The sequence below is a fragment of the Coloeus monedula genome (assembly GCF_965178545.1).
Source record: "Coloeus monedula genome assembly, chromosome: 5".
In the NCBI taxonomy this organism is placed as follows: domain Eukaryota; kingdom Metazoa; phylum Chordata; class Aves; order Passeriformes; family Corvidae; genus Coloeus; species Coloeus monedula.
This window is the reverse complement of record NC_138785.1, coordinates 57,771,875-57,796,033: the sequence shown is the minus strand read 5'-3', so window position 1 is coordinate 57,796,033 and position 24,159 is coordinate 57,771,875. Positions and strand designations below refer to the sequence as shown.

At 36.9% G+C, this 24,159-nt stretch overlaps 1 protein-coding gene across 1 annotated transcript in view; it reads left to right on the top strand.

Annotated features, from left to right (window-relative positions):
* Nucleotides 1-23,050, top strand: part of LOC309573233 (uncharacterized protein) — a gene marked incomplete at both ends in the record, with an annotated part of 37,772 nt that extends 14,722 nt beyond the window's left edge. Inside the window, 4 exons of the mRNA XM_082281996.1 lie at nucleotides 12,580-12,652; nucleotides 16,838-17,065; nucleotides 18,198-18,304; nucleotides 22,937-23,050. Of these exons, the coding sequence (XP_082138122.1) occupies nucleotides 12,580-12,652; nucleotides 16,838-17,065; nucleotides 18,198-18,304; nucleotides 22,937-23,050 (522 nt within the window). The remainder of the gene's footprint in view (nucleotides 1-12,579; nucleotides 12,653-16,837; nucleotides 17,066-18,197; nucleotides 18,305-22,936) is intronic.
* Between the last annotated feature and the right edge of the window lie 1,109 nt (nucleotides 23,051-24,159).

The window sequence follows — 24,159 nt, the reverse complement described above, 5'->3', positions numbered from 1 at the left end:
GAGTGAAGTAAGTTGTTCTTCATAAAGTGGCGTGCCTTTGCAAACTTTGACTCTTGTTTAGGGCTGGTCCTGCTAGCAGAGGGTGCTTTCTCTGAAGATTTATCTAACACCTTCTGCTTCAGATTTGCTCCAGGCTAAGAGTGCAAATATTACTAGCTACCCAAGCTGAGCCGACACCTGGAAGCTCATCAGTTTACCATAACTCCTTTGTGTGCCCCAGCCCCGCCTCAGCATTTCATAGCATTTGCTCATCTGCCTGATTTTTTACAAAAAGTAATCAACCTTCACATTTTGTGGTAATTTGCATTTTCTGATATTTATTTTTTTAGCACCAATAATTTGAAAAGAGTTTGGCAGCGCCAGTGGTCCTGCTTCCTTCACTTTAGCAATAATTAACAGAAATCCAAAAAGAAAAAAGAGCTAATCTAGGTAGCTGGTAATTATAGCTCACACTTCTGTTTTGCCAGTCAAACAATTTAAAAAATCAATTATAAGGCAAATTATTAATTAATTGAGTAGTAAACATTTTTGCTCTTTTATATAAACTACAGTTTTTTTCATCTGTGTTTGAGCATTAATTCATTAATTGTTTTAAACATCACTTCATCAGCAGTAAAGTCAAAGCAGCTGACAGTTGTGTTTTGTTTATATATTTGATCAATAAAAGCAGCTGAAAACTTTCAGATCATTGATCATGTCATGTTCTGCTGAGTAATTGGCCAGTAAAACTGGATGTTTGGAAACTGATGACTTAGTGGTTCAAGGGTCAGTCCAGCAAGAAACTGAAGCTGGCTAAAACAGACTTTCTTTTCTTCTTTGTCTTCCTCTTCAGCAGGTGGTCTTCTGGATGATCCATGAGCTCATCTCCGATCTTCATGATATTTTTCCTCTTTTTTATGACAGATTTTTAAGACAGATCATTGTTCCATTGATTCCCTTAGTCTGCTGTCTGGTCTGCATTGTAAAAGTACTAGCAATGGTATTCCAGATGGAGAGCATAGTGACATTTATAGTTTTTTTTTAATGTTTCCTTTCTGTCCTTTTCAGCTATTTATGACTTTGCCAAACTTTCACCTACACAGCTGAAATTTCTCAGATATGATCATTGACCAAATGTCAATTTTATCCTAGTTCACTTATTAAGTTTGAGGAAAAAAAAAATCATCCAGTTTTGTGATCTTAAGTCATGTAACAGTTTGCTTTTCCTTACATGAAGAGTTGTGGGTTTTTGCTTACAGAGCTTTAAGCGAGACTCATATCTGGAGACTTTGAAATTTATCTCAGAGTATAGTATAGTATAGAAATTTTATTTTCAGTGCTTTTTTACCAGTCTGTTCCTATTTGGTAGACCTATACAGATTATACAAGCTGTCTTTCTTTTTAAATGGTATGGACCTTGTGTGGAAAGAAGCAGAGCTTTAAGAAACAAATGAAATTATGAAATTGCCAATATTTGGAAACTTGAATTATTTCCTCCCCTCTCCATGAGGTTCCTGTCTCAGAATAAGTGCAGACAAGCATTTGTCTCACTAAATGATGCAGTGACATCGCATGGGAGACAAGCATCCAGCCATGGGAGAGATTGCATAATGGTCAAGGAATCATAAAGAGACACAGTGCCTTCAGAAGTGAGCAGAGTAAGTGAGCTCATGGGAGGTTACAAGTATCAAATGCTGTCAGTGGGATAATGGCATTACTCCATAGAATTCTGTGAATTATGGTCAAATAACCAAAAATTTTTTTGTTTTTTCCAGCCTTAAACAAAAGTTTCCTTCATTTGTCTTAGTGATGAATAACTATGCAAACATATTATTCAAGCTTTAATGATTGTTAAGAGGATAAATTTTAAAGTGCTATAGATGGGCAGTGACAGAGATAAACCACAATGGAAAGGCATAGCAGTCTTTTGATTCTGTCCAATGGAAAAGCTATTATTTTCAGATAGGTTTGTCACTTCTGTTAAAATTCTAGTCCCACAGCCAAATACTTATCCATCCTTTTAGTAGATCGTGATCACAACTCTCTTCAAAAACAGCTATAATTATGTCTTTTTTACAATCACCTCTTTCCCTTACAGATTCATAGGAAAAATTTAAATGATAAAAAGGTAATCTCTAATGTCATTACAGTGTTCATATTTGAGTTGGTTGTGTACTGAACACATGACTTTAACATTTCTTTCTCCATAGAAGCTGAGATTCTGTAGTATTGACTTTAATAGGCAATCATTCAACTTTTAAACTTTTAAGATACAAAGTAAATTTAGTACAGGAAACTTGCCATTGCAAAGTTATGGATGAAAAGATATATTTCAGCATCCACTCAGCAGTACATGCAGGTTACTGCAGAGAAGGGCAGAGCTGAGATATGTGATTTTGGTTTTTGGGTCTTCTTTCTGACATTTTAGCATTTCAGTTACAAAGCTCTGTTAATGTCAGTTTTTGAAGGAATATACAAAGTTTCAAATTCTGTTCAGCATTTCAACAGACATGCTTGCCAGAACAAAGCAGAATTGTGTATTCGCTTTCAGTGCATACCTCAATATTAAAGACAATTATAGCTAACAAAAAACTTCTAGCTTTCCATTTTTATAGTTATATATTGTAAAGTAAACATCCATCTGCATGTTTCCTTAGCTTTTCAGAAATTACCTGCTCAGCATCAGGTAATTCTGCAGTAGATATGAGAAGATACAGATAGGTATTGTCCTCTGAAAAATACATATGCCTGATGAAAGATCTAAATGTTTTCCTAATCCTGATACTGATCTTTTGTGTAGCTTTTGAGAAATCATTTCCCTTTTCATTAGGGGCTCTTTTCTCCTGTGTAGTGTGTTTCCAGGGACAGAGAAAGATCTGTGCATAACAGCACTGTAATCTTTTTGCACTGAATGCTTCCAGCATTGTGGCAGGAAACAATTGGTATCAGTATACATATTTTTTTATGGATTCTTTGTCTTTTGGCAGTGTTATTCCCTACATATTGTGCTCTTTTTCCATTGTTTCATCTGTGAACACCTCTCTCATTTGAAAACTCAGCACATTCAAGGGAAGAAAACTGAAAAGTTTCAAATTAGTATCACATTATTTTTAAATAGACAACAAACCAGTGCCTAGAGAACTTAATGGCTATAAAGTATTCCATGGAAATAAACAGGTATAGTGACAAACAGAAGTTATAACAATCGCAAGATCTTCTCTTAAGGTCTTCCCAGCTTGCTCTGTCATGCTGATATGCTCCCTGAACTATTGTAGGAGAACAGAGATTTTGTTCATTTTGTACCTTCTCTTTGAACAGCAAAGGTGTGGTTAAGGCACTAATCCAGCTGGATAACATTTGCAAGCTCTATAACCAATAGCACATGACACAAAGCATGATGAAAAATACGTATCTTGGATCTATTTTAGGCATCAATCCAGGGCTGTACATCAATCCTGTTCTGTAAGTGCAGGAAAAATACTGAACCTGCAGCCTTTAGAAAACCCTCAGAAATCTTATATATAGCATATGTTTACAAGGACTTGGCTAATCTTGACTGGGACAAGGAGAGTGAAATAAAAAATCCAAATCCTTTTTGCAATAACTGTTAACATCCTATGACATAGTGGAAGTTCAGCCATGTTGAAAAAAGACTGCAAAAGTAGCGTTAAATATATCAGTTACAGTCATATGAAAAAGATACTTTGAGAGACAAAAAATTTTGATACCATTCATGTGTTATTTTCTCCTCTCTTTATTTTATTCCTGTTCATTAAATATCTTGTTTTGGTGAAAGCTACGACCTGATTCAACTATCAATGACTAATGGAAAGCTTGTGTTGATTTTGTTTGTAGAGTCTGTGTCCGTATAGAGTCCAAAATGGAAGCCTTTTGGTATTCTACTTGTGGAAGTGTGATAGAATTTGTATTTTTTCCACTGTACTCTGGGGAATTCCAGACTAAGATGTTTAAAAGGAGGAAAACAGCAAGCATGGAAAGATGAGGTCTAAAAACAAATTACTATGATTTTTTAATTTTTTCCTTACTGTTGAAAACAGAGATTTAGAACCAAGATATTTTGTCAGAATGAAGTATTACAATACACTTTTTATCAAAAAGATACCCAGGACGCCAAAAAAAAAAAAAAAAAAAAAAAAGGAGGAATTTTTAAGGTCAGCACAGGATAACCAGTATCTGCTGCTTAAGACACTCATCTGGTTATTGAGAAATGCATATTTAATCTGGCTCAGGCTAAATAAGAACTGGACCCTTGCAAATATTTCATTTAAGATGTCTCATAACCATTGCATCTATTCTTCATTGTTTGAGGCCACAAGTCTGGCTGCCTTTTTCTTTTCAGTCTCACATTTGTATGGGTGGTGTAGATCAGAGGCATCTGAAGCATGAGATTTTTGCAGAAAGGAAACAAGATAGCTTTAGCACCTCCAGACACTGACTGAAGAGTGAATCAAAATTGGGACAGCAATGGCACATGCTTGTCAGCTTATCTCTCTTGCCCTATCTATTGAGCTTCCATAAATGTGGAGCCAGTGTAAGCCTTGGAGAAGAAATACACATTGCATAAGCTCAGTGGAGAACTTGTTAATGTTGGTTGTGTAATCTGCCAAAGATTCTGTCTGCTTTGAGAACGCTTCAGCCCCCATCATCTTCTTTGCATTAACTGGATTGGACTGCTCCTACAGAGATGGAGCTGTCTCCATGCTAGAATTTGGAGGCCCAACAAAAGTTCCCCTGCCATTCTTCTGCTACTGCCAAAGGCTGTGTTTTAAAAAAATGCAAAAAACAGACCAAAACAAAACTGAGGCTAAGATCATGAATACAGGCCAGAAAGAGGGTATAAAATAATTGGTAATCAGTACAGCACAGTCTTCTGGAAAACTTGGAACTCAATCTAAAGTTACTCACTCTTTGGCAAGGAAACAACAGCAACCAGTGGCAAGGTCCACATAAAAGGTAACAGCTTTCTGTTGCTGCAACTTCTTGCCTTGGCTCAGACTGAGGGGAGAGTGATGTGGGTAGTAGCACCACCATTGGACAGATTTTAAATACATTTAATAAGCTGCTCTATGTATTCTGCTAAATAGTGGTAATTCACAAAATCTGCTTTTCAAAGGCTAGAAAATAGAAGGTTGCTTTTGTTCTCCTACCCCAATCTATGCCATAGATCATGATGTAGTCTTTTTAGTTACATAAACACAATATTTTCTACAGACTTCTATGGGAATGTGAGGAGCCAGAAATATTTGTAAGAGCTCAGTATGCATGTGTGCCCAATATCCACATCCTCAGAGCTCTAACTATTGCCTCCTATGGGATATTGATCACTCAGCAGCCAAAAGCTTTCATACAACAACCATTACTAGGTCTATTCACCAGTTTAGTCTGAAGGGCAATTAAGAGAGAATCAAAGGAGCTCAATCTAAACATAGACTTGCTTACCCATAAACTCCACTTTTTTTTTTTGTTGTGTGATTATAAAATTCTGAAGTATTTCATCAGAAGGGGAAGAATGTGTATGATTTAATCTACAGTATGCCATTGTTCAGTTTACTCTGCGCCAAGCTAAAATATGAGGGAAGATATAAAGAGCTTAAAGTGAATGAGACACAGTATTTATCCATGTGGCTTCTTTATTAAGGAGACAACCTCTGTGATGGTAAAAAGGTTAGTGCTGCTCCATTATGCCTACTGTATCCTTTAATCTTTTTTTTTTATTTATGTGCTGAAATCAAGAAATAGAAAGCTATATTAAACAGTTGTATTGATTTTTTTTTTTTTCTTTTTATTCTGTTAGTTTAGCTTCAGGGTCAGGTACGTGTTTTGTGATATTTTCAGAATAACATAGTCCTGAGACATCACTGCACATCTGTAATGCTGTTTGGAAGACTATATATGTGTGTGTGTGTATATATATGTGCATAGGTATGTATAAAACTCAAGTTGTTTGAAAAATAGCCTGTATTTACTGAATTTCAAATAGGTATTTGAATTACTGTGTCAAATTAAAATACTGCTGTACATCTCCTTTTCCAGGTGCAAGCAATAGTACTCACTACTATTTTGCAGGATAAAAATGAGGAGTATAATGGATAGTATTTCTTGCAAAAGGAAAAAAATATTTACAGGATAATGGTGTAGCACAAATCTTTTGAAAAGTAATATCAACTACTGTCTCTCATAGTGTGCTGCCATTTAATAGTAGATGGTTCTATATTGCTGATACAGGGAAGTGAATTTTATGTAAATGCAGTAATATAATGGGATTTCTTAATCCTGGCTGGTGGGAGAAGCTTTTCAAGCATATTTGCTAGAGTCATAGTCAATGTCATTAGTCATAGTCAGTGACATGAGAAACAGCATTTCTGGAAGAAAAAGAAAATGAAAGATACAGTTTCAGTGCTATATAAACTACTTGCACTATTTCAAGCTAATTCTGAAAACAAATAGTGGGACTCTGCAGGAATTTATACATATTATAAATGTTGAAACAATTTTGTTTTGTCAACATATCCCCAATATAAAATTGGTCTGGGCAGAATCTGTTCCTGGTTTATTCCATGATTGTATTAAAGCAAATAAAAATTATTAAAAAAACCCAACAAAACAAAACCAAAAAAAACCACCAACCAACAACTCCCCACCAAAACACAAACCTTGAAAGAAAAAAAAGTCAGTAAAAATTGTTAAGAATTTTTTAGGTTATTAGTGTTTTGGCGAGAAAACCTGCATATAAATGAAAAAAATAAGTGTTTCGGTGATAATTCAGTTTTAAAAACAGGTTTATGTGATTGTGTTGATTTTCACTTTTTTGTGGTCTTATGGATGTTGCTTGAAGCACTTCCCTTAGTACCAGCATCTGTAATGTCTCCTTCAAGTATATTCTCTGGTGCCTAATATAGTACTTGCAGCAGCTTTTCAGGCTTTCCGTCATGTTGCAGCACCAATATTTATTCAGCCATGTATTCTCACAAATGCCAGTTTTCTTTCAAATTTGGTTGGCTCTGGTTAGTGATTTCCATGGATATAGTGCCTGTAAGCACTCAAACAGCTCAGCAATATTTAACCCCCCCATCATGTGATGTGACGTCAGCACACACCTCTGCCTCCTGGAATGCACTCTAACAGGGGCTGCTGCTGTCTTCTTGTCAGCATGTGGGGTCAGAAGAAAGAAAAAGCATTCCTGTGCTTGGAAATATGTAAGTTGTGAACATTAGAATGGGAGAAAAATATAGACATCATGTATATAATCTTTCAGCAATAAAAACCAAGTAATACAACAAGTTTCTAAGGGTTGACCTGTTAAGAAGGGAGAAGTTTCAGAAACAGCAAAACAAACAGATACTGGGCCTACATTTTCAAATTAGCCAAATTTGACTTCTAGTTATGGGCGCTGAAATGATGTTCCAGAGGATAAGGTGCTGGATTTTCAGTGTACCTAGTGTAAAAAATGAGGCATACTGATTTTAAAGCAGAACTAGGTATGTGCAGTGAAGATTCTACGTACATGATTTTGAATATTTAACTGCGTAGCAAAATAGCCTACAGATTCATGGCATAAATAGGGAAATTGTGCCACTTTAAAATGTGTGAGACTTTGCCTTCTATTTTAAAAATGTTAACAAGTTTAGATAAAATCATTTGGATGTGTCTTTCTAACCAGTTGCAGCCAATCTAATAAGTTGCAGCAGATATTTTCCTGGCAAAGTTGTATTAAGCAGGTTTGCCTGTAGGTAGCTCTGCAAACATCTTGAAACTTCCAGTTTCTGGAAAATGTAGGCAGGTCTCCCTGAAACACCAGTGGAAGGGTGCTGTCTCAGCAAACAGAGTGCATTCACAAGGGACCAGAGGTACTGCATATACTTCTGGTATTTTTTGTGTTGTTCTTCATATATATATATCTCTTCCTTTTTTTATCCTGATACTTTTGCATGACGGCTCATTGTTTTTAAGCTTGTTCACCTAAAAGGTGAGTGATGCAGAAGTGTGGAACAGCAGGACATGCCAAGATATAGATGAATAGAGCATGGTTTTACATGAAACGGCTTTTGCCGGGTTTTCTACTGAAGTGTGCAAATTTAAAGCTGTGGATCAAGGCCCTGCTCTGTGCACTCAGTGTTGTGTCACAATGTAATGACAGTGACAAACTCCTGAGCAGACATGCCCACTTAAAAATACTGTATGGAGGCACTCAGCAATAAAGGACAATTGCCTTCAACATCCAAGAACTATCCAGGACTTCTGAAAACTGATGACCAATATGGACTATCACTTTATAAACATACTATACATCCTAATGCTGTTGCCATTCTGAATTGCCAAGATTTTTCTGGTACAGGGAGTGATGTAACACTAGTTTGACCCTCCTCTATAGTTTGTGGAGAGTTATTCCCAGCAAGATTAATTTGTGTGAGCTCCCCGAATGCAACTAACTTGCTCACAAGTAGCTTTAGGTCTCTGAGATATTGTGCACATATATCTGGTATTGGAAAGCTCGTAGCAGCTGGCATTACATCGGCAGTTACCTCAGGAATATTAAAAATTTCAAGCTGCATCATGCAATTACCAGAAGCAGTATTTTATTTCTTCAGTCTTGGGCTTTTTAATGTTTTTTTAGCCAGTGGCTCACTGTTATGTCATTCACTTTATGAAGGACAACACTCTGTTGTATGAATGGCTTACTTTTAAGTTTTCTTCCAGGAAAAAATTCCATACCTGTAAAATCTCTAACCATCTGACTGATAGTCTGTTTTTCAGTGCCCATGCTATACACCGAAGAGAACCGATGGTTGTAGAGCTGCTTTAAGATGAGTCATTACTTGTTTACTTATTCTTTAATAGTTTTGCACAAATTTCACAGTTTATATCTACTGCTCAGTTACAGATTTCTGCCTAGTTTTCCTGATGTTCTCAATTTTAAATCTCTTCCAGCATTACAGCTCTCCAGAATTTTACCTGTTACCATCTGTTGATTTTTTACCAAAATATTATTCATCTGTTTTCTAAATGGAATCGCATTGCAATATTCTGCCCGTGTTTCTAATCTTCCCAAGAACCCTTGAATTATTTCTCCATTTTCAGCAGTGTGCTCAGCTCCTCCTAGTTTAATAGATCTGCAGATTTCATTAATGTACCATTTACTCCCTCTTCTAGCTCATTATTGAAGCTATTAAATGAGATCATAAGTAATACTAATCTTTGTGTACTGCACTAAATGCCTCCCTTCAAAGTTATTGTTTATCATTACCCTTCATTGTTTGTCATCACCCTTCATTTCAGTCAACATGATAGTTCATTTCCAATTTATTTAAGTTTGGGAACAGAATTTTGACACATTGGTGATGGCAGAAGAAAGGCTAATCAACAGTCCAGGAGCAGCTTCTAATTAAGGCTGAATTTAGAGAATCAAAGTTATGAGTCCTCTACTGCAGCCACAGCACAAGGCAGAAACTGTCTCCATAACTTAATTGAGAACACCTTAAGCCCAGTGCTAAAATATCCTAAAGTAAACAGTATATGGCTAAACGTCAGACATATGACAGTATATCTTCTGCTCTCTATTCATTAATTTTGTATTACTATTAAAAAAATCAAGTTTTTCTGGCAGACTTCAACGTGTTTTAGTAAATTTGTTTCTCAATAGCTGCTCTATTACGTTGCCAGAGAGAGAAGGTAAATTTATGAGTTGCAATTACAAAGAGAACTCACAGAAGATATGAACTTCTACCTTTGGCTGTTTCAGAGACATACAGTCTCACTTCCAAAGCAGGTATATCTTTTTATGGGTCCCTGCATGGTGTAAAATTTCAGGGACAAGATTTTAATTTTCACCACCCCTTCAAAATTTAATTTCTAAACTCCATAGTAAATACAATTAAAGATACTTATAATAGGAAACCAATTCAGTCAGGAAAATCTCCTTTTGACAAGATACAATTCCTCTGATAATAATTAACCCACATGACTTAAAGTCCATCACCAAAACCTATTCATCTTTCACCTTAATAAATTATCTAGCATTTTGTAATTTTAGTTGCTAACCCTTATTACCAGGGCCAATTACTCCTGCTTTTTATTGATTTGACAAAAAAATCTTTGTCCAAATACATTTGGATACCCAGAAACTGCTTGTTTTTTCTTACAAATACTTGGCTTGAGCTCATTCAGTTACATATGTGCCAGTGCAAACATAAAGACCTTAAACATAGTCAGGAAAAATGTGGCCTGTAGAGAGAGTTTAATAGTTCTCTTAAAGTTTTATACCTACATGTGTTGAACAAAACAATGGGACAGTAAAATACTGCAATTCAGGTTGGGGCCAGGTTATTTGTTAGATGTAGGGAAAATTATCAGAGTAAGAAGGTGGGTGCGTCCTAGAATCCATGCAGTGGGTCTAAAGAAGATGTAATTTCAAGTCCCACCACTGCAGTAAGGAATGGGTTATGAATCCAGAAATACAACCAGAAGTGGGATCACAAATGTAGAAACTGGGTTGCCAGAAAAATCTGAGCTTCGTTGCTATAAGCGCAGCTTCTCTGAGTTTTGAAGCCCTGCGTCTTTCAGTATCTGCCTACTTATCTGACAAAACCTGGTATCTCATTACTGTGAATCTGTCTTAACCTCTGAGGCAAATTTTGTTCACTCTCCCCCAGACTGCTTATGGAATATTTTCCTCCTACTCAGTCTCTCCCAAAACCCGTCTCTGTTGATTCCTGATACGGAATCTGCAGTGACACTTTTTAGCCTTGTTTTTATGCTTAAGCATTTTTATAAAACTTATTTATTGTTAGTATCTCCTGTCTGCCCCTCCCCCTATTATTGAGTTACATATTTATTATATCTCCTGTGAAATTATATTGTATTATTCTCAGAGAAAATATTTAATGTTACTTACATTTTCCAAGATGCCTACCAGTAATATTTAATGACGTAAAAAATAAGCATTATTATTCTGGTTCATTAATACTTATTAATCATAATTTAAGGTGGCCCTGATGAGTTTGACTGTTAACTGTCCTTAACTTGCAGATGAAAGCCTGAGGATGCTGTTTCAACAAGAGAACATTGACTAGTTGATTTTATCGATTTTTGGTCATCTGTATAATACACATGAAGGATATGTATGTTTGCCTAGACCATGTGTCAGCATGCGTTTTGGGAACAAATTAGTATGTTGTGCCCCATTTTCCCCTTCGTTCCTTTGTATTCAAGGGGCTTTTACCTTTCCTCTAAAAGACACTTGAGGAAATACATGCCTGCTGTGAAAGCCTGATTTATTTTGCATTGCAGCTGCACTGTCTGGTTCTGCAATATTCGTTTTGGAATTAAATCAGCTTCCCTGCATCTCTACAAAGGAATTTTTTTTTTTCTAAGAAGTTGATTCTTTTATTGTGTGCATTCTTGGCAAAAGTATGTGCATTGACTGTGCTAGTGGATTTCCTACGTATATTAAGGTTTCTTATTCTCATTATCAAAGAAAATGTCAGTTACATGTATAATGCTTTGCAGAAGTAGGTCCTCACCCAGAAACATTTCAAAATCAAGAGAGTAGAGTGTAAGTGGAGTAAAGAAGAAGAACAGTGGTCATATATTACAGCAGTTCAATACGTGCAGATACGGACCTCAGCAAAAACAGTGTGGATGTAATGTTATAATATAGGGGGACAAACACCAGTAAGTGAAAAAAGAAAAAAAATTGCAGTAGTGCCATCTAGTGTGCCAGGTGTTGCGGTTTTCTGGAAAGGGACAGTAAACTACTTTCAACCCATCCCACTTTTTACGTGACTCTCCTCCTGCTGCTGCTTCCTTTTCAGTTTGCTGACAGGAGAGCAGTAACAACATTGACAGAAGGTAGAGGAAGAGACCTGAGGGCTGTTTTGCAGATGCTGATTCTGGCACACATGCCATAAGGTTGTCATTGCTGCTTTAAAAAAATGAGCGTCCACGGGGTTTTAAAGAAGGAGAAAGATAGCTGTTCTGTCTGTACTCCCATACAAATCTTGCTCTTCTACTCATTGGTTTCCACTGCAAAACATGTAATGGCTAAAATATCCTTTTTCAGCTACTGCAGGCAAGTTTTCCTGGTGTTGGAAGAGAAAAAAAAAAAAAAAAAAAAGAATGCCAGAAAAGAAGAGGGGCTGCTGGTTTTTGAAGCTTACTGGAAGAGGTGGAAATTATTTTTTGCCTGGTAGCTAAAGGAATTATGTTGAATAGAGGGTCCACAAAGTTCTCTGTATGAGAGATGGGAGGTGAGAGGCAAGTGAAGGGAAAGATGGATCTGTTCTGTGTATTAATTCTTTGTACTAGGAGGAGCCCTTTTACCATGACCACCCTAGGCTTTTCCACTGCTGCCTTTTCCACTTTCACTGGTAGCTGACTGAACCTCTCTGCTTTAATCCTGAGATATGCAAAGTGCATGGCTTACCCTCCAGTGTGTGAAGCTGCACAGGGTTTATTTTTGTCTTCCACATAGAATCTGCTTGTAACAAGTGGAAGAGTGATCAAGCCAGGAAGTGTTGTCTGCAAATGAAGCCGACATCTCCACAACACACATAATGCTGTGTATTCACCTGTCCTCTGCAGCCGGTGCTGGAGGATATTGCTTTTCCAGTTGGATTTGCTTGGGGTGCAGCTACAGCAGCATATCAAATTGAAGGTGTCAATTTTTAACTATCAAAGCATTAAGGAAGTTTTAAGTGAACAAAAAATCTGGATGCAGGAGTGTTTGATCTTTGCCTTGTTGTGTAGACATTATATCTGATGCAAATCCATGTAGCACTTATGTCTAAACACTTGACTTGAGGAGTAAGAAGAGGGTAAAAGATGTTTCAAATCTCAGACATATGGCTAGGTAATGGAAATGGAGCTAGTTATTGAGGGGGGGGGGGGGTGAGGAGGAAGCAAGTATAAGTGTATATATATATAAGATATAAGTAATTTTTTCATCTACTTCTTGTGTATATGCTTTCTGTAAAGCTAGTTCAGGTAAATTGCTATTGGCTATTTTGAAACTGGATGGGACAACTACCTCATCAGACATTGGTACTCACAAGAAGTCTTCAGGTAGGAACTCGTCTCCAAAGATTTTGAAGAACAATGAACTGAGAGGTTAACAGTTGGACTTGTGGAGGCTGTCCCCCAGGGAAATGTGTCGTGTTCCCAGCTGAATAGAGGGACTGATGAAGGGATTTGCCCAGCATGGGATGAAAATATGTTGCAGATTAGGGGATGTAAACACATAAACATAGGGACACCTACAGCCATAACCCCTCCAAAACTTTATCCTTTCATAAACGTGTCTTTACAAACCTTCAAAATACACATGTACCTGATTTTCTCATATTATGCCCTGCAGCATACAGGCACTTAACTCCCATTGATTTCAGTACCTAAATGGGAGTTGTAGATCCTAAATTGTCTTTGAGGATGTAGCCTTTAGTTCTTGGTTATTGCTGAAATTGAGAGTACTTGCCCATGCTCGGTACCTTTTAATGAGCTCGGTTCACTTCACCTAATAGACTCCACAGCTCGCGGTTCCCAGGAAATCAATATTCTGGGCCAGATTCTAACTCGAGTCCTGCAATGCACATAGCTCTTCTAACTAATTTTTAAAATGTGAGTTGTGTGTGCATATAGAATGACATTATAATTTCCTGCCTTTTGAGTGGCTAGATGTGCAACTTTAATGTTCTCTTAATGTATTTTTAATGAACTTTCTTATGGCTTCTGAGTGGGAAAAACATAAAAAAAAAATCTATAATATGGTCTAGACACTACTCAAATGACCCTTTTCCTGCAGAAGTAAGAAACTCAACAGGGAATTCCTTCTCCTGAAAGCTTCAGAGGCTGTGCAGCTTCTGACTTAGAGGCAGCATGATTGAAGCAATAGTTCTTGTAGAGTCCAAACTCAGTTGCTGTGCATATCACAAGATACACAGTAGAAGAGGAACAAGCTGACAGGCTACTTTATTTTTTACTGTCAGCTATGTATTTATGCACAGCACAACCTTCTCCACTCTGTATATTTCAAAGCGCTAAAAAATCATACCAATTGTACTCTGCATGCTCAAAGTGCAGATTTCAAAGGTTCATGACTCAGTCAAATCAAAATCAATTTTGCACCAGAACATTCAAAAGCACTTCTTCTTACTGAGGGCCATTTCTATGCTAAATTTCAACTCTCTGCTTGACTTTGTTGTTTTTTTATTTTTTGGGGGGTGGGGGCAGGGAGAGAAGTTGGAAAAAAAAATCTTGTAATGGTAAAAGTGGTTTCCTTCACTTCTTTCATATGCCAAATAGTGGAACTGCATTAATTCAAACAAAATTACACTTTTTGGTCAGAGACCAGGTCAAGAAAATTTCACTCCGGAAGGTTAAAGGACAGCTGAATTAGAGGAAAAGTGTACTTGTAAAAGTACATAAAAGCTTAAAAACACTCTGATCAGTAATAGTCCTGCTTTAGTAGCTTCACTAGTTGGAAAAGCATTACATTTCTTTCTGATGTAATAATTACACAGAATGGGGAACATGTATCACAATAATTTATATTATTCATTCAATGGCATGTCATGTGCTGATTTGGTATCCAATTCACACCTAAGTATTTTAAATGTAAAATCAGTTCCTCATCACTGTTCTTTCCTGGCCCCAAAGCTCCCTAAAACTCCAGTTATGCCTACACTGTGGAGTGCTTTGTAGCATGGAAGTTTCTGAGCAAGCTTAGAGGTGCAAGCTTGGTTCAATGAAGAAGAGCAGAGCTCTCTGCAGACTAATTGTGGCTCAGTAGGATGTGTTAGTATGTAGAGCTTTCTGTTGCCTTGCTGCATTCCTTCCTACACTTTATCAGGTAGCTCAGATGCTCGATGCTGTACAGAGAAGTCTCTTTAAACAGTGTGAGGAATGCTTGAAAGTGAAAAGTCTGTTTGCTGCAGCCCTGCTCAGGGCTTTACAGTGGCTAATGACCACGGGAGTAGTACTGTTATACTCTGCTGAAAAGCAAATGCTTCCCCTCCTCCCTCCCACTTCCTTTGTTGGAGGAAGGCAGACAAAAAAGAGGGATCATTCAGCCTCTGCTCTAGATGACAATTCTTAACCGAAAGTGTGCTAACTGCCTGTTATGGCAGCTTTTTCTTCCCTTCACTCCAACCGAACTGAAAAAAGAGCTGTATCAAACCAATATGGTGCAGGAAGCCTGCTCTTAAAGGCTTCAAAATTTTAGGTACCATCAAAGAATTACTGTTATCTGTTATTTCCTGCACTTCTCTCAGATGACTATTTGTTTCAGCAGTCATGTTTGAAATTTGAAGCAGGATATAGAAAACTTGTAGTATTGTATTTTTCTGAGGAGCATACAGACAGAGCACCAAGTCTATGATAAAATCCAAGATTAATAAAAAATAAAACTGTCTGGATCTAAAATTTGACCTACTTTGAAGGTTGTCCCATGTAAAATTTAATTTACTGACCAACCAAATGTAGATGTATGTGTGCTGCAATAAAATTCTGTAAAGACCATGAAATGTGACAATGATCTTTGAAAAGCTAGGTTATAGAAGTGATATTACAGATTTTAGTAATGCTTTAAATTAAGTGTCTTCAATATGCTTAACCTTGCATTAAACTTAGATTTAATAAGACAGATGTATATTAAGTACTGAATATACTTAAGGGAGCAATCTTGCGTTGGCAGGGGATGGACTCAATGACCTCCTAATAGTTCTCCCCATCTCTAATTTCTATGATACTAATTGATTATTAAAACACTTTTATTGAGGATTGATATGTAGCTATTATATAGTTATTAATCTTATAACCCAACTGATATTTAATTTATACATAATTTTAACACACAATGTCCTTTAAGTTTTTAAAGAAAAACCGTGGAACAGTGCGTTCACTGGGACTCTGAAAAATCTTGGTGGTAAATGAGGTTGGCCATTTTGAGGTTAATTGCGATTTTATGATTAAATCACACTTTACAGGGATTTACAGAGGGAAGTAAGTTTACAGAGCTCTCCACATGAAAAATGTAATGTTTGCCTCAGCTACAGCATTGCTCAGGAAAGACAAAGAAATTGTAATGAAGAAAGGTGCATTTATTCGAATCAAATATTATATGTTGTTAGATCTCAGACAACAGCTAAATTTTGCATATTTTAATGGTAATCTGTGTATCTCAATTTTAGAATTGTGAAGAAATATCTCAAAACTCTGAAAGTTTGGGGGAAATGGTGCAGTGCTTTTGAACACTCAAAATTAATTTCTGTGAATGTCTGGCTAAACAAAAAGCAGAAGTTTTGTAGAGCTGTGTTATTAATTCAGCTTGTATATGCCTAGGGCCATGGCTCATAATGGCATTCCTTTCTTTTTAACCAACTGTCAAGATTTTCAAAGGACATACTGAAAGCCATAAGTGCCTATTTGTTGGATGTATTTCTCATACCCTGAAGGCTTTCTTTGATATGGACTGATCTTTTATGAATGGAGGTTGCATTAGAAAATGCCCTTTGTGAAAACCTGTAATGTCTCAAGAGTGGCAAACATCTGATTTTTGGCTAAGGAAGTATGAAGAGTGTTAGAAGTCTGGATTTTTTTAAAAACAGAATTTTCAAATAATTAGCAGCAAGTAAAAATATGAATAAATGCAAAACCTAATGCAAATGTATATTAATGCTTGAAAGTTCCTAGTTACTTTAGATACTATAAGGAGTGGGTAGAGAATACTTCTCAATTTGCCCATAGGGTTTTCAGGGATTTGCACCTATTTTGTGATAAATATTTACTTGCAACATATGTCTTTTGATGTCAAAAGTGTAACGACCAAGTTTTGTTTTTCAAGCAGAAGGCTGGAATGCAGATGGAAAGGGCCCTAATGTCTGGGACATATTCACCCATCAGGGAGGAGATCGAGTTTTCAAGAACCAGACTGGTGATGTAGCTTGTGGCAGCTACACTCTGTGGGAGGAAGATTTGAAATGTATCAAACAGCTTGGATTGACTCATTATTGCTTTTCTCTTTCCTGGTCACGTCTGTTACCTGATGGGACGACAGGTTTCATCAACCAGAAAGGCAATTGTTTCTTAAAAATAGAAGGTTGCAGCTTTAATTCAAGGTTATTGCTGCAGTCTGGCATAATTAATCCAGTATGCTATTCTGCAGTGTTGCTTTGAAATTGCAACTTTTTTTCAGAGTAATTATGGGATGATTTTTTATAGGTTTGCAACAACTTACTAATTAATATTCTAGATCCCCTTGGATAGCACAATCTTTTGGGATAGGATTATTACTATGTTTCCTATGTATCTTTTTGCTTACTCCAGTTTTTTTAATTGTAACTCTAAATCATTTTGCTTCATCAGAATGTTTATACTTACAGGAATCCTAGCCATGAGAATATTTTTGGACAGCTTACAACAGACAAGTTATCTCATTTGCCAAAGTGAATTTAGATAGCTTATCAGTATACTCCAATGTGCTGAACTTCACATTGACTATTTTGCACTAAGGGACATACTTTTCCCAGACATTTTTCTGTAGCATATTAGAGAGGATTCTTCAGACTGATAGGAACTATGCTTAGTTCTCTGGCAAATAGAAGCTCTGAAGAGTTTTCACAGTCTCAGCAGGCAGTATATATGTGTAAAGGGATACAGCACATAAATAAGCTGGTCAGATTGCTAGAACTCAGATATAAAATTTGTTTCACTTCTGATTAATTTATTTTAATTCCATTGGTGTGGACTTGGTGAGATTAAGGTCACTCACTAGGAAAAGACAGGAAAGGACGGTTATGCCTACAGAACAAAGGGAATGGAAGAAAGAAGAAACAGAATTGTGAAGAATAAAAGCAACTGAAGCTGAACCAGAAACAATGGGAGAATCAAAGTAGTTGGCTGAGATCTCTTGTATGCTGGGAGGATAATGTTCCAAGGAGAAAAAAGCAAAGTATATTTGAATGAACCTCTAAATCTCAATTCTGCTTCCTACTCTTTTGCATCTCAGTTTTACCAAGAAGATAGATATCTTTATACTTCTAGGGCAGTACTTGCCTTGGCAATTCCTTTCTTCTGGTTTGAAGATTGCAATGATGGAAGGCTATGAAGGATAGGACTTTTTAGAAAATACTCTTCAGGTTATCCTTATCTGTACTAGGATGGTTCCAGCAGAAGCAATCTTTTTCTGCAGAATTTTGGTCATATAGAGCTTGGCTATTCAGTAGACAGCAGCCCATCCTCTGCATCCTGCAGATTAAGGTTTTCACCAGAGAGTGGAGGAGCCTTTGTTGCAAGAGTTCAGAAAGGGGGGCTGGTAAATCTGCTGTAAACAGACCAACCAGCCATTTTTCCCTGCAGAGCATGCCAGATACATGTGCCAGTATCCCAGAGAGGCTTGAATTGAAGCTTTTTCTTTGCCACCAAAATTTACAATACGTGGCCCACTTTCACTGGCACAGCTTGTCTTTCCCTTGGAATGCTTTTTGTGGTGTGTTGAATTTAAATTTGGCTTAGTCGTTGTGGTTTCTTTCCTGTGCTGATATTCCTTCAGCTGGGGCTGCAGGCACTGTAAAACCCCAGTGAGCTGCCTACCGTATGGGCTTTGTTATTTAGTTGTCAGAGTGGGAAATAGCAAGCAGACATTCTGAACGTACTTGGTAAGGAAAGCTAACATTTTGACAAAACTCAACTGTAATTTCAGAAAATGTTCACTTGATCCCCAGTATAAGCAGTTGCCTGATTAATATTATGAACTTTACATTTAACGAAAGGGCATTGGCAGAACTCCAAGTAGGCCAGCTTTCATTAGGCAGGAGTTCACTTCTCCTGTGCAGTGATCTGTTGAAGCAATTGTAACTGCATAGCATGGAAAGGCCATCATCTTCTATATAAACATTTTTGCAAAGAGCATGTGAAGAATTAGAAAGCTTAAAGCAATGTCCTTTCAAATAAAATCATTCACACCAACTGATTCACTACCAATTTCACACCTAAGATGTAGGACATTTGAAAACCTTTAAAACCATTCTGTTTCTAACTTGCTGGAGGTAGGGTCTTTTAAAGCAGCGATGTTGTAGATGTATTGTTCCTAAGATGTGTCAGGTTTTAGCTTAAAGCTTACACTAAGTTTTTAAAGTACTTTTGTACAATTATTTTTACCCTAGAAGGTGCCCTGAGCAGAAAAAGTGAGCTGCTAAACATGAGGTGTCAGTGCAGAAGAATACAGAAGGGGTAGACATGGGGATATTGAGTCTGTGAGAATTTGATGTTATGTCTCACGCATGAAGGTAGGGAATCAGCATGGGGAGAGAAGATGACAGAAAGGAGAAAAGAACAATCCTTCATTTTCTAGTAATAAACTGCTCCTTAATATCTGGAATCCCAAAATTTTGGGTTATCTCCACAAAACCCTTCCTCATTTCCTCAGAAGAACGTTTTCTTCTGTATTTCTGCTTCTACCTGACTTGCAGATACAACCAGAGAAGCTAAGTCAGCCTACTTTGGAAGGTATGAGACAACCTGGAAATTTGACTTGACATTCACATCTTTCAGGAATGCAGTTCCATTTCTCTTCATTTCCTAACAAAAGGCATAAATCTTTTCCAATATAGGTGTTTAATTCAGATGTAAAAAATAAATGATACCTGGTTGCACTTAAATGTTATAAATTGTACTATATAATTTATAATCTGAAAATTAGAATGAGAAATGCTAGTGTCTTCTAGGTAGGGATTACTCTTAATATGAGAGGACAGGATCCTGTAGCAGCAAAGGATCTCTTTTCTCCCAGTTTAAGCTTTTGTAGTAAACCTTGTAGTCTCATCAGCAAAGGGTTAACACATACCCAGTCCCACTGAAGACAAATAGAAACCCATTCAAAAGTTAGAGTAACAAGATGTATTTGCTGCTAATTGCTATTGCAAACTAAGAATTTGCTTTTCAAAATTGAAGCTCTAGTATATTCCTTTCTCTTTTGCATGGGAGCATTCTCAGGCTCAGGCACATATCTCCTTAGAATTAAATTTGTTTTTCTGGTGCTGCATTTGGAAGGAAAAGCAAACTACATGTGAGATATTGAGTCTTGCTGTGCTAAGGGATTTGTATGCACCTGTTTGTTTAGGAGAAGGCACTGTCTAAATTCGGGGTTCATAACTGATTGCTCCAGTAAATGTTGTCTTAAAGAGCTATTTGGCAGAAATCCCTAAAATCAGTCATTTGAAGTTGGGTTAAGTTGAAGTCTTATACTCTCCTTTTAAGAAGAAGGTAGTATGGAGTTCTGTGTTGGCATTTTCAAACATCAGTACACAGTAAGCTGAACCTGAAAATACCAAGGAATGTATAATAGAAGTATAGAACAAATCTCCTGCTTTGGATTAAACAAAATCTCTGCTTCAGAAACTGTTAAGAATAATGATCTAAGCCACACATGCTTCCTAAGCATACATTTTATTAACCTTTACAATTTAGTCTTCCTCCTTCTTCCTTCTGCCATGTTTTCACCTCCTGTAGACATTTCTCAGTTCTGTGTTTCAATACAGCAAGGCCTTGGGATAGATATTTCACAAGCACCTAGGTCTTACTAGGATATGTGGTAGTCTAAGATGCACAAACTTTTTATGAATTTTAGGTTTCTGAGGTTATTAAACACTTTGGTATGTTTAGCCCAAGCCTCTGAAGCAAAGGCTGACTGACTTCTACATTCCACCAGCATGAGAGAGAACTATTCCTGTCTGGAGGCTCTTAGCTTAACAAATAATAATTCAAGGCCACTGCTGGCCTTTTCCAATTACTGCACTAAACCAGATAGTTCAAGTAAAAGAGCAAGGTAATTGATACTCTTTGAACCAGAGCTTATGATGTGTATTTCAATATCTAGTGTTTTCAGAAGGTTTAAAAGCAATACAGTTGTGTTTGGATGTAAGCAAAATTAAAAATGCCTATTTGAGAGCTTAAAGTATCCTGATATTTAAACTTACAGTGACCTCTCAGCAGCATAAAAATAGTCCTTTAGGAAACATATTCATGTCAGCCACTGCTAAATCTGTACAGAAGGTGAATTCCTTTTAAGCCTCTAGAAATACATCCCCAGTACTGGCCAGCTTTAACAACACATCCCGGAAATTAAAGTTGATCTCTGTCTTAGCAAGAGGGGACAAGAAAGGTTAGAAGTCATAAGCTTTTAGACAGGTGAGCTAATTCCTTCTTGGAGTTAGAAGGACTGAGCAGTCTGCAGCAGTGGCAGTGTAAAAAGGTAAGAGATGGTTTCTTGGATAAACTATTGTCAAGCCATTCAGGTTGGTGGCTAAAGAGACCAGTGCCTCAAATTCTATCTAAAATTTAGTAGAACCCAATGAAAAGCCTTAATATCATATAGATCTAATGAGTGAAATGTTGAATTCACACCATTGCAAAATGTTGAATACACTGACAGTATCTTTGTCCTGATGCTGGCACAGTGATGGAGAATGGAACATTCTAGAGGAAACAGCTAATCCAGCTAACCAAGTTCAAAACATAAAGATCAGCTTAGTTACCTTGCTGAGTGTGGCACTGAAGTTTTTAAAAGACACAGTTCTCAAGGAGAGAAATGTTTTCATTAGAACAAATCCACCTGTAAGGCTCTCAAGCGTCAGGCTTTTTTCAACACGCTTGTATCTTGCATGTGCAGTCAGGCTGCCATTCAGGCATTTAAATGAAAGGATTATATTTTCATGTAACCAGCACCCATCAGAATGATGTTTTTCCTGGGGAGTTGCTGTCCACTGATCTATTTTGAAAATTTGCATCCTCATTTCATTTTATGTGCCTGGTTGGAAGATTTTGTGTGCTGAGCATTTTTGCCAACTCTGGGGTCTTGTAACAGTAGTCAGCAGGCACTTGAAAGCAAATATTTGCATCTCATAACAGAAAAAATGTGCAGTGAGGTTGCTTCAAGTGTTAAAATGTATCAAAATTATTATTAACCCTCTTTTGTTTCCTTTACTAGTTTCAGCAGTCAATTATTGCTGCAAAATCATTAATAACCTGGGAAATGGCATCCTTCTCCCTGTATCAGTTTGGTTTGCCTTAATCCTTAAAAACCAGAGGTGACTGGAGATCTGAAAAGATCATTGAGACCATTGATATTCATGTAAATTATTGCTTCAGTACATTTGGAGACTGAGTGATTATTACTAATGGGCCTTATGTTGTTGCTTTAGGTGGTTGTTAAAAAGGTATAGCCCCAGTACTGGTACCAGAGCTTACAAGGTAGCTTATAATATGTAAAAAGCTTCTGCTAAACCCTGATGCAGTTGTGGTAACATTTGGAGAAAACACTGTGGACTTGTGTCTATAGCTGAGATTGATAGAACCTCTGTGAATTCTGCAGAAGGTTTTTGAGGAGCCCATCTGGGTGGCATAAGATATTGTACAAGATATAAATAAACAGGTCACCTTGGGATTTGTAATTTAAGTTTTTCATGCTGGCATTTATGAGTAGGAGCCTTAGTGTTTTCCTATTACCTTTGTACTTGATATCTGTTTTACAATTTGAAATGACACACCAGTGTTATATCATCTTTTGAACTCCAGAAATTATCTTTCTGATGCTAGCAGTAAGGCTTTCCTGGCATACATCTACTCCTGGAAAGGAGACATGTGGTGTCTGCCAGTACCAAGGGGTTAAGGAGCAGTGACAATAAGCAGATGCTAATGCAGGAAAGATATTTTAGTCTTCTCATTAAAATAAGTCATTTCACTGTCTTCATGGATATTTGCACAGTTTTGCTTTTCCATTGTTAGTCATAAAAGGTCACTTCACAGAAAATTAAGTTAATAGGGTCAGTGCAATTTGATGAAAACTAGTTTTAGTTTGTAGCTTAGAAAAGATAGAGGGTAATGCATCTGATTTTATGGGCTTTCTTACATCTGTTCTGAATAAAACTTCTGCTCTCTCTTGTTCTAGGATACATATAATAACCCTATAATTTACATCACTGAGAATGGGTTTTCCCAAAGTGACCCTGCTCTACTTGATGGCAGTCAACAATGGGAGTATTTCAGACTGATTTTACAGTAAATTTTAAAAGTCAGCATTTAAAATTATGAAAGATCAATTGTGCAAACTTAATATAATTTTACTCTGTGCTTATTTGCATTCAGCAATGATCAATGATTCTTGAAGCTAAAATTTATGTAAATCAGAGTAAGGTGATGAGATTAGAAAAAAAATGTTTAGCTGAAAGGAAAGGAAGTAGTTTTAATCTTGGTGTGGAAACAAAAGAAAAGGTGCTCCATATATATGTTATTTCTAAATTTGTTTTGTAAGGTCACAGTTATTCATTGAGCAGAGCAACCACGTTAAAAAGTGCTTATCATTCGTACTTCTCATTGTTCAGGATGTGAAGTTGAGTGCACCTAGAAACCTGACATTTGCATCTCATAATATCCTTAGAGAATACAACCTCCCCCACACAGTGAGGTCTGTGTAACAACTAATTCCTGTACATGGCCATTAAGTCATTAGAACTCAGCGTCTGCCTTTGTGTCAAGGTGGTCAAAAGTGTTCAGCACTGGCAAAGATCTGTTTTTATGCTTTACCTATAGTTTTTGTATTGGTCCAATTTCCAATGTTCTGGAAATTCCTTCCTTACCTTCCTTCTGTTGGTAGTATTCTCTGAAGTAATTTACTGGAAGTTGACCTTCTCACTGTGTAGCAAGTGAAATGCATTTTAGGATGTCAGTTCATTTAGATAACAGCTAGTATCCCTTTTGTATTGGTCCAAAGTGATCCCAATCATGAAAGTCATATCATAGTTCAATAATTTTTTGTAGCTATTTTTCCATTGTCATGCTTATTTTTTACTTTTGCTGTTTATATTCTTTATTTTATCCTTACTTTTGTTAAAATATTCACTTAAAAGCTGTCTATCTTCTTCCTTTTCATTTAAAGTTGCAGTTATGCAAAAATCCATGCCAATTACCTCTTTTCCTACAACGTAGTAGGAGATTTTCTATTTTTCAGCACTTTTTCTTGTGCTGAAACCAACTGGTAGGTCGTCTTTCTATCTGAAGCAGACAGGCCATCTGCAGCTGTCTTTGGAGAGCACTTCCTGGGCTATTCCATATCTGGCCCCAAGCCACATCTGGAAACTAATAGTTGGCATTGGACAGCAGTTTTATCAAGGA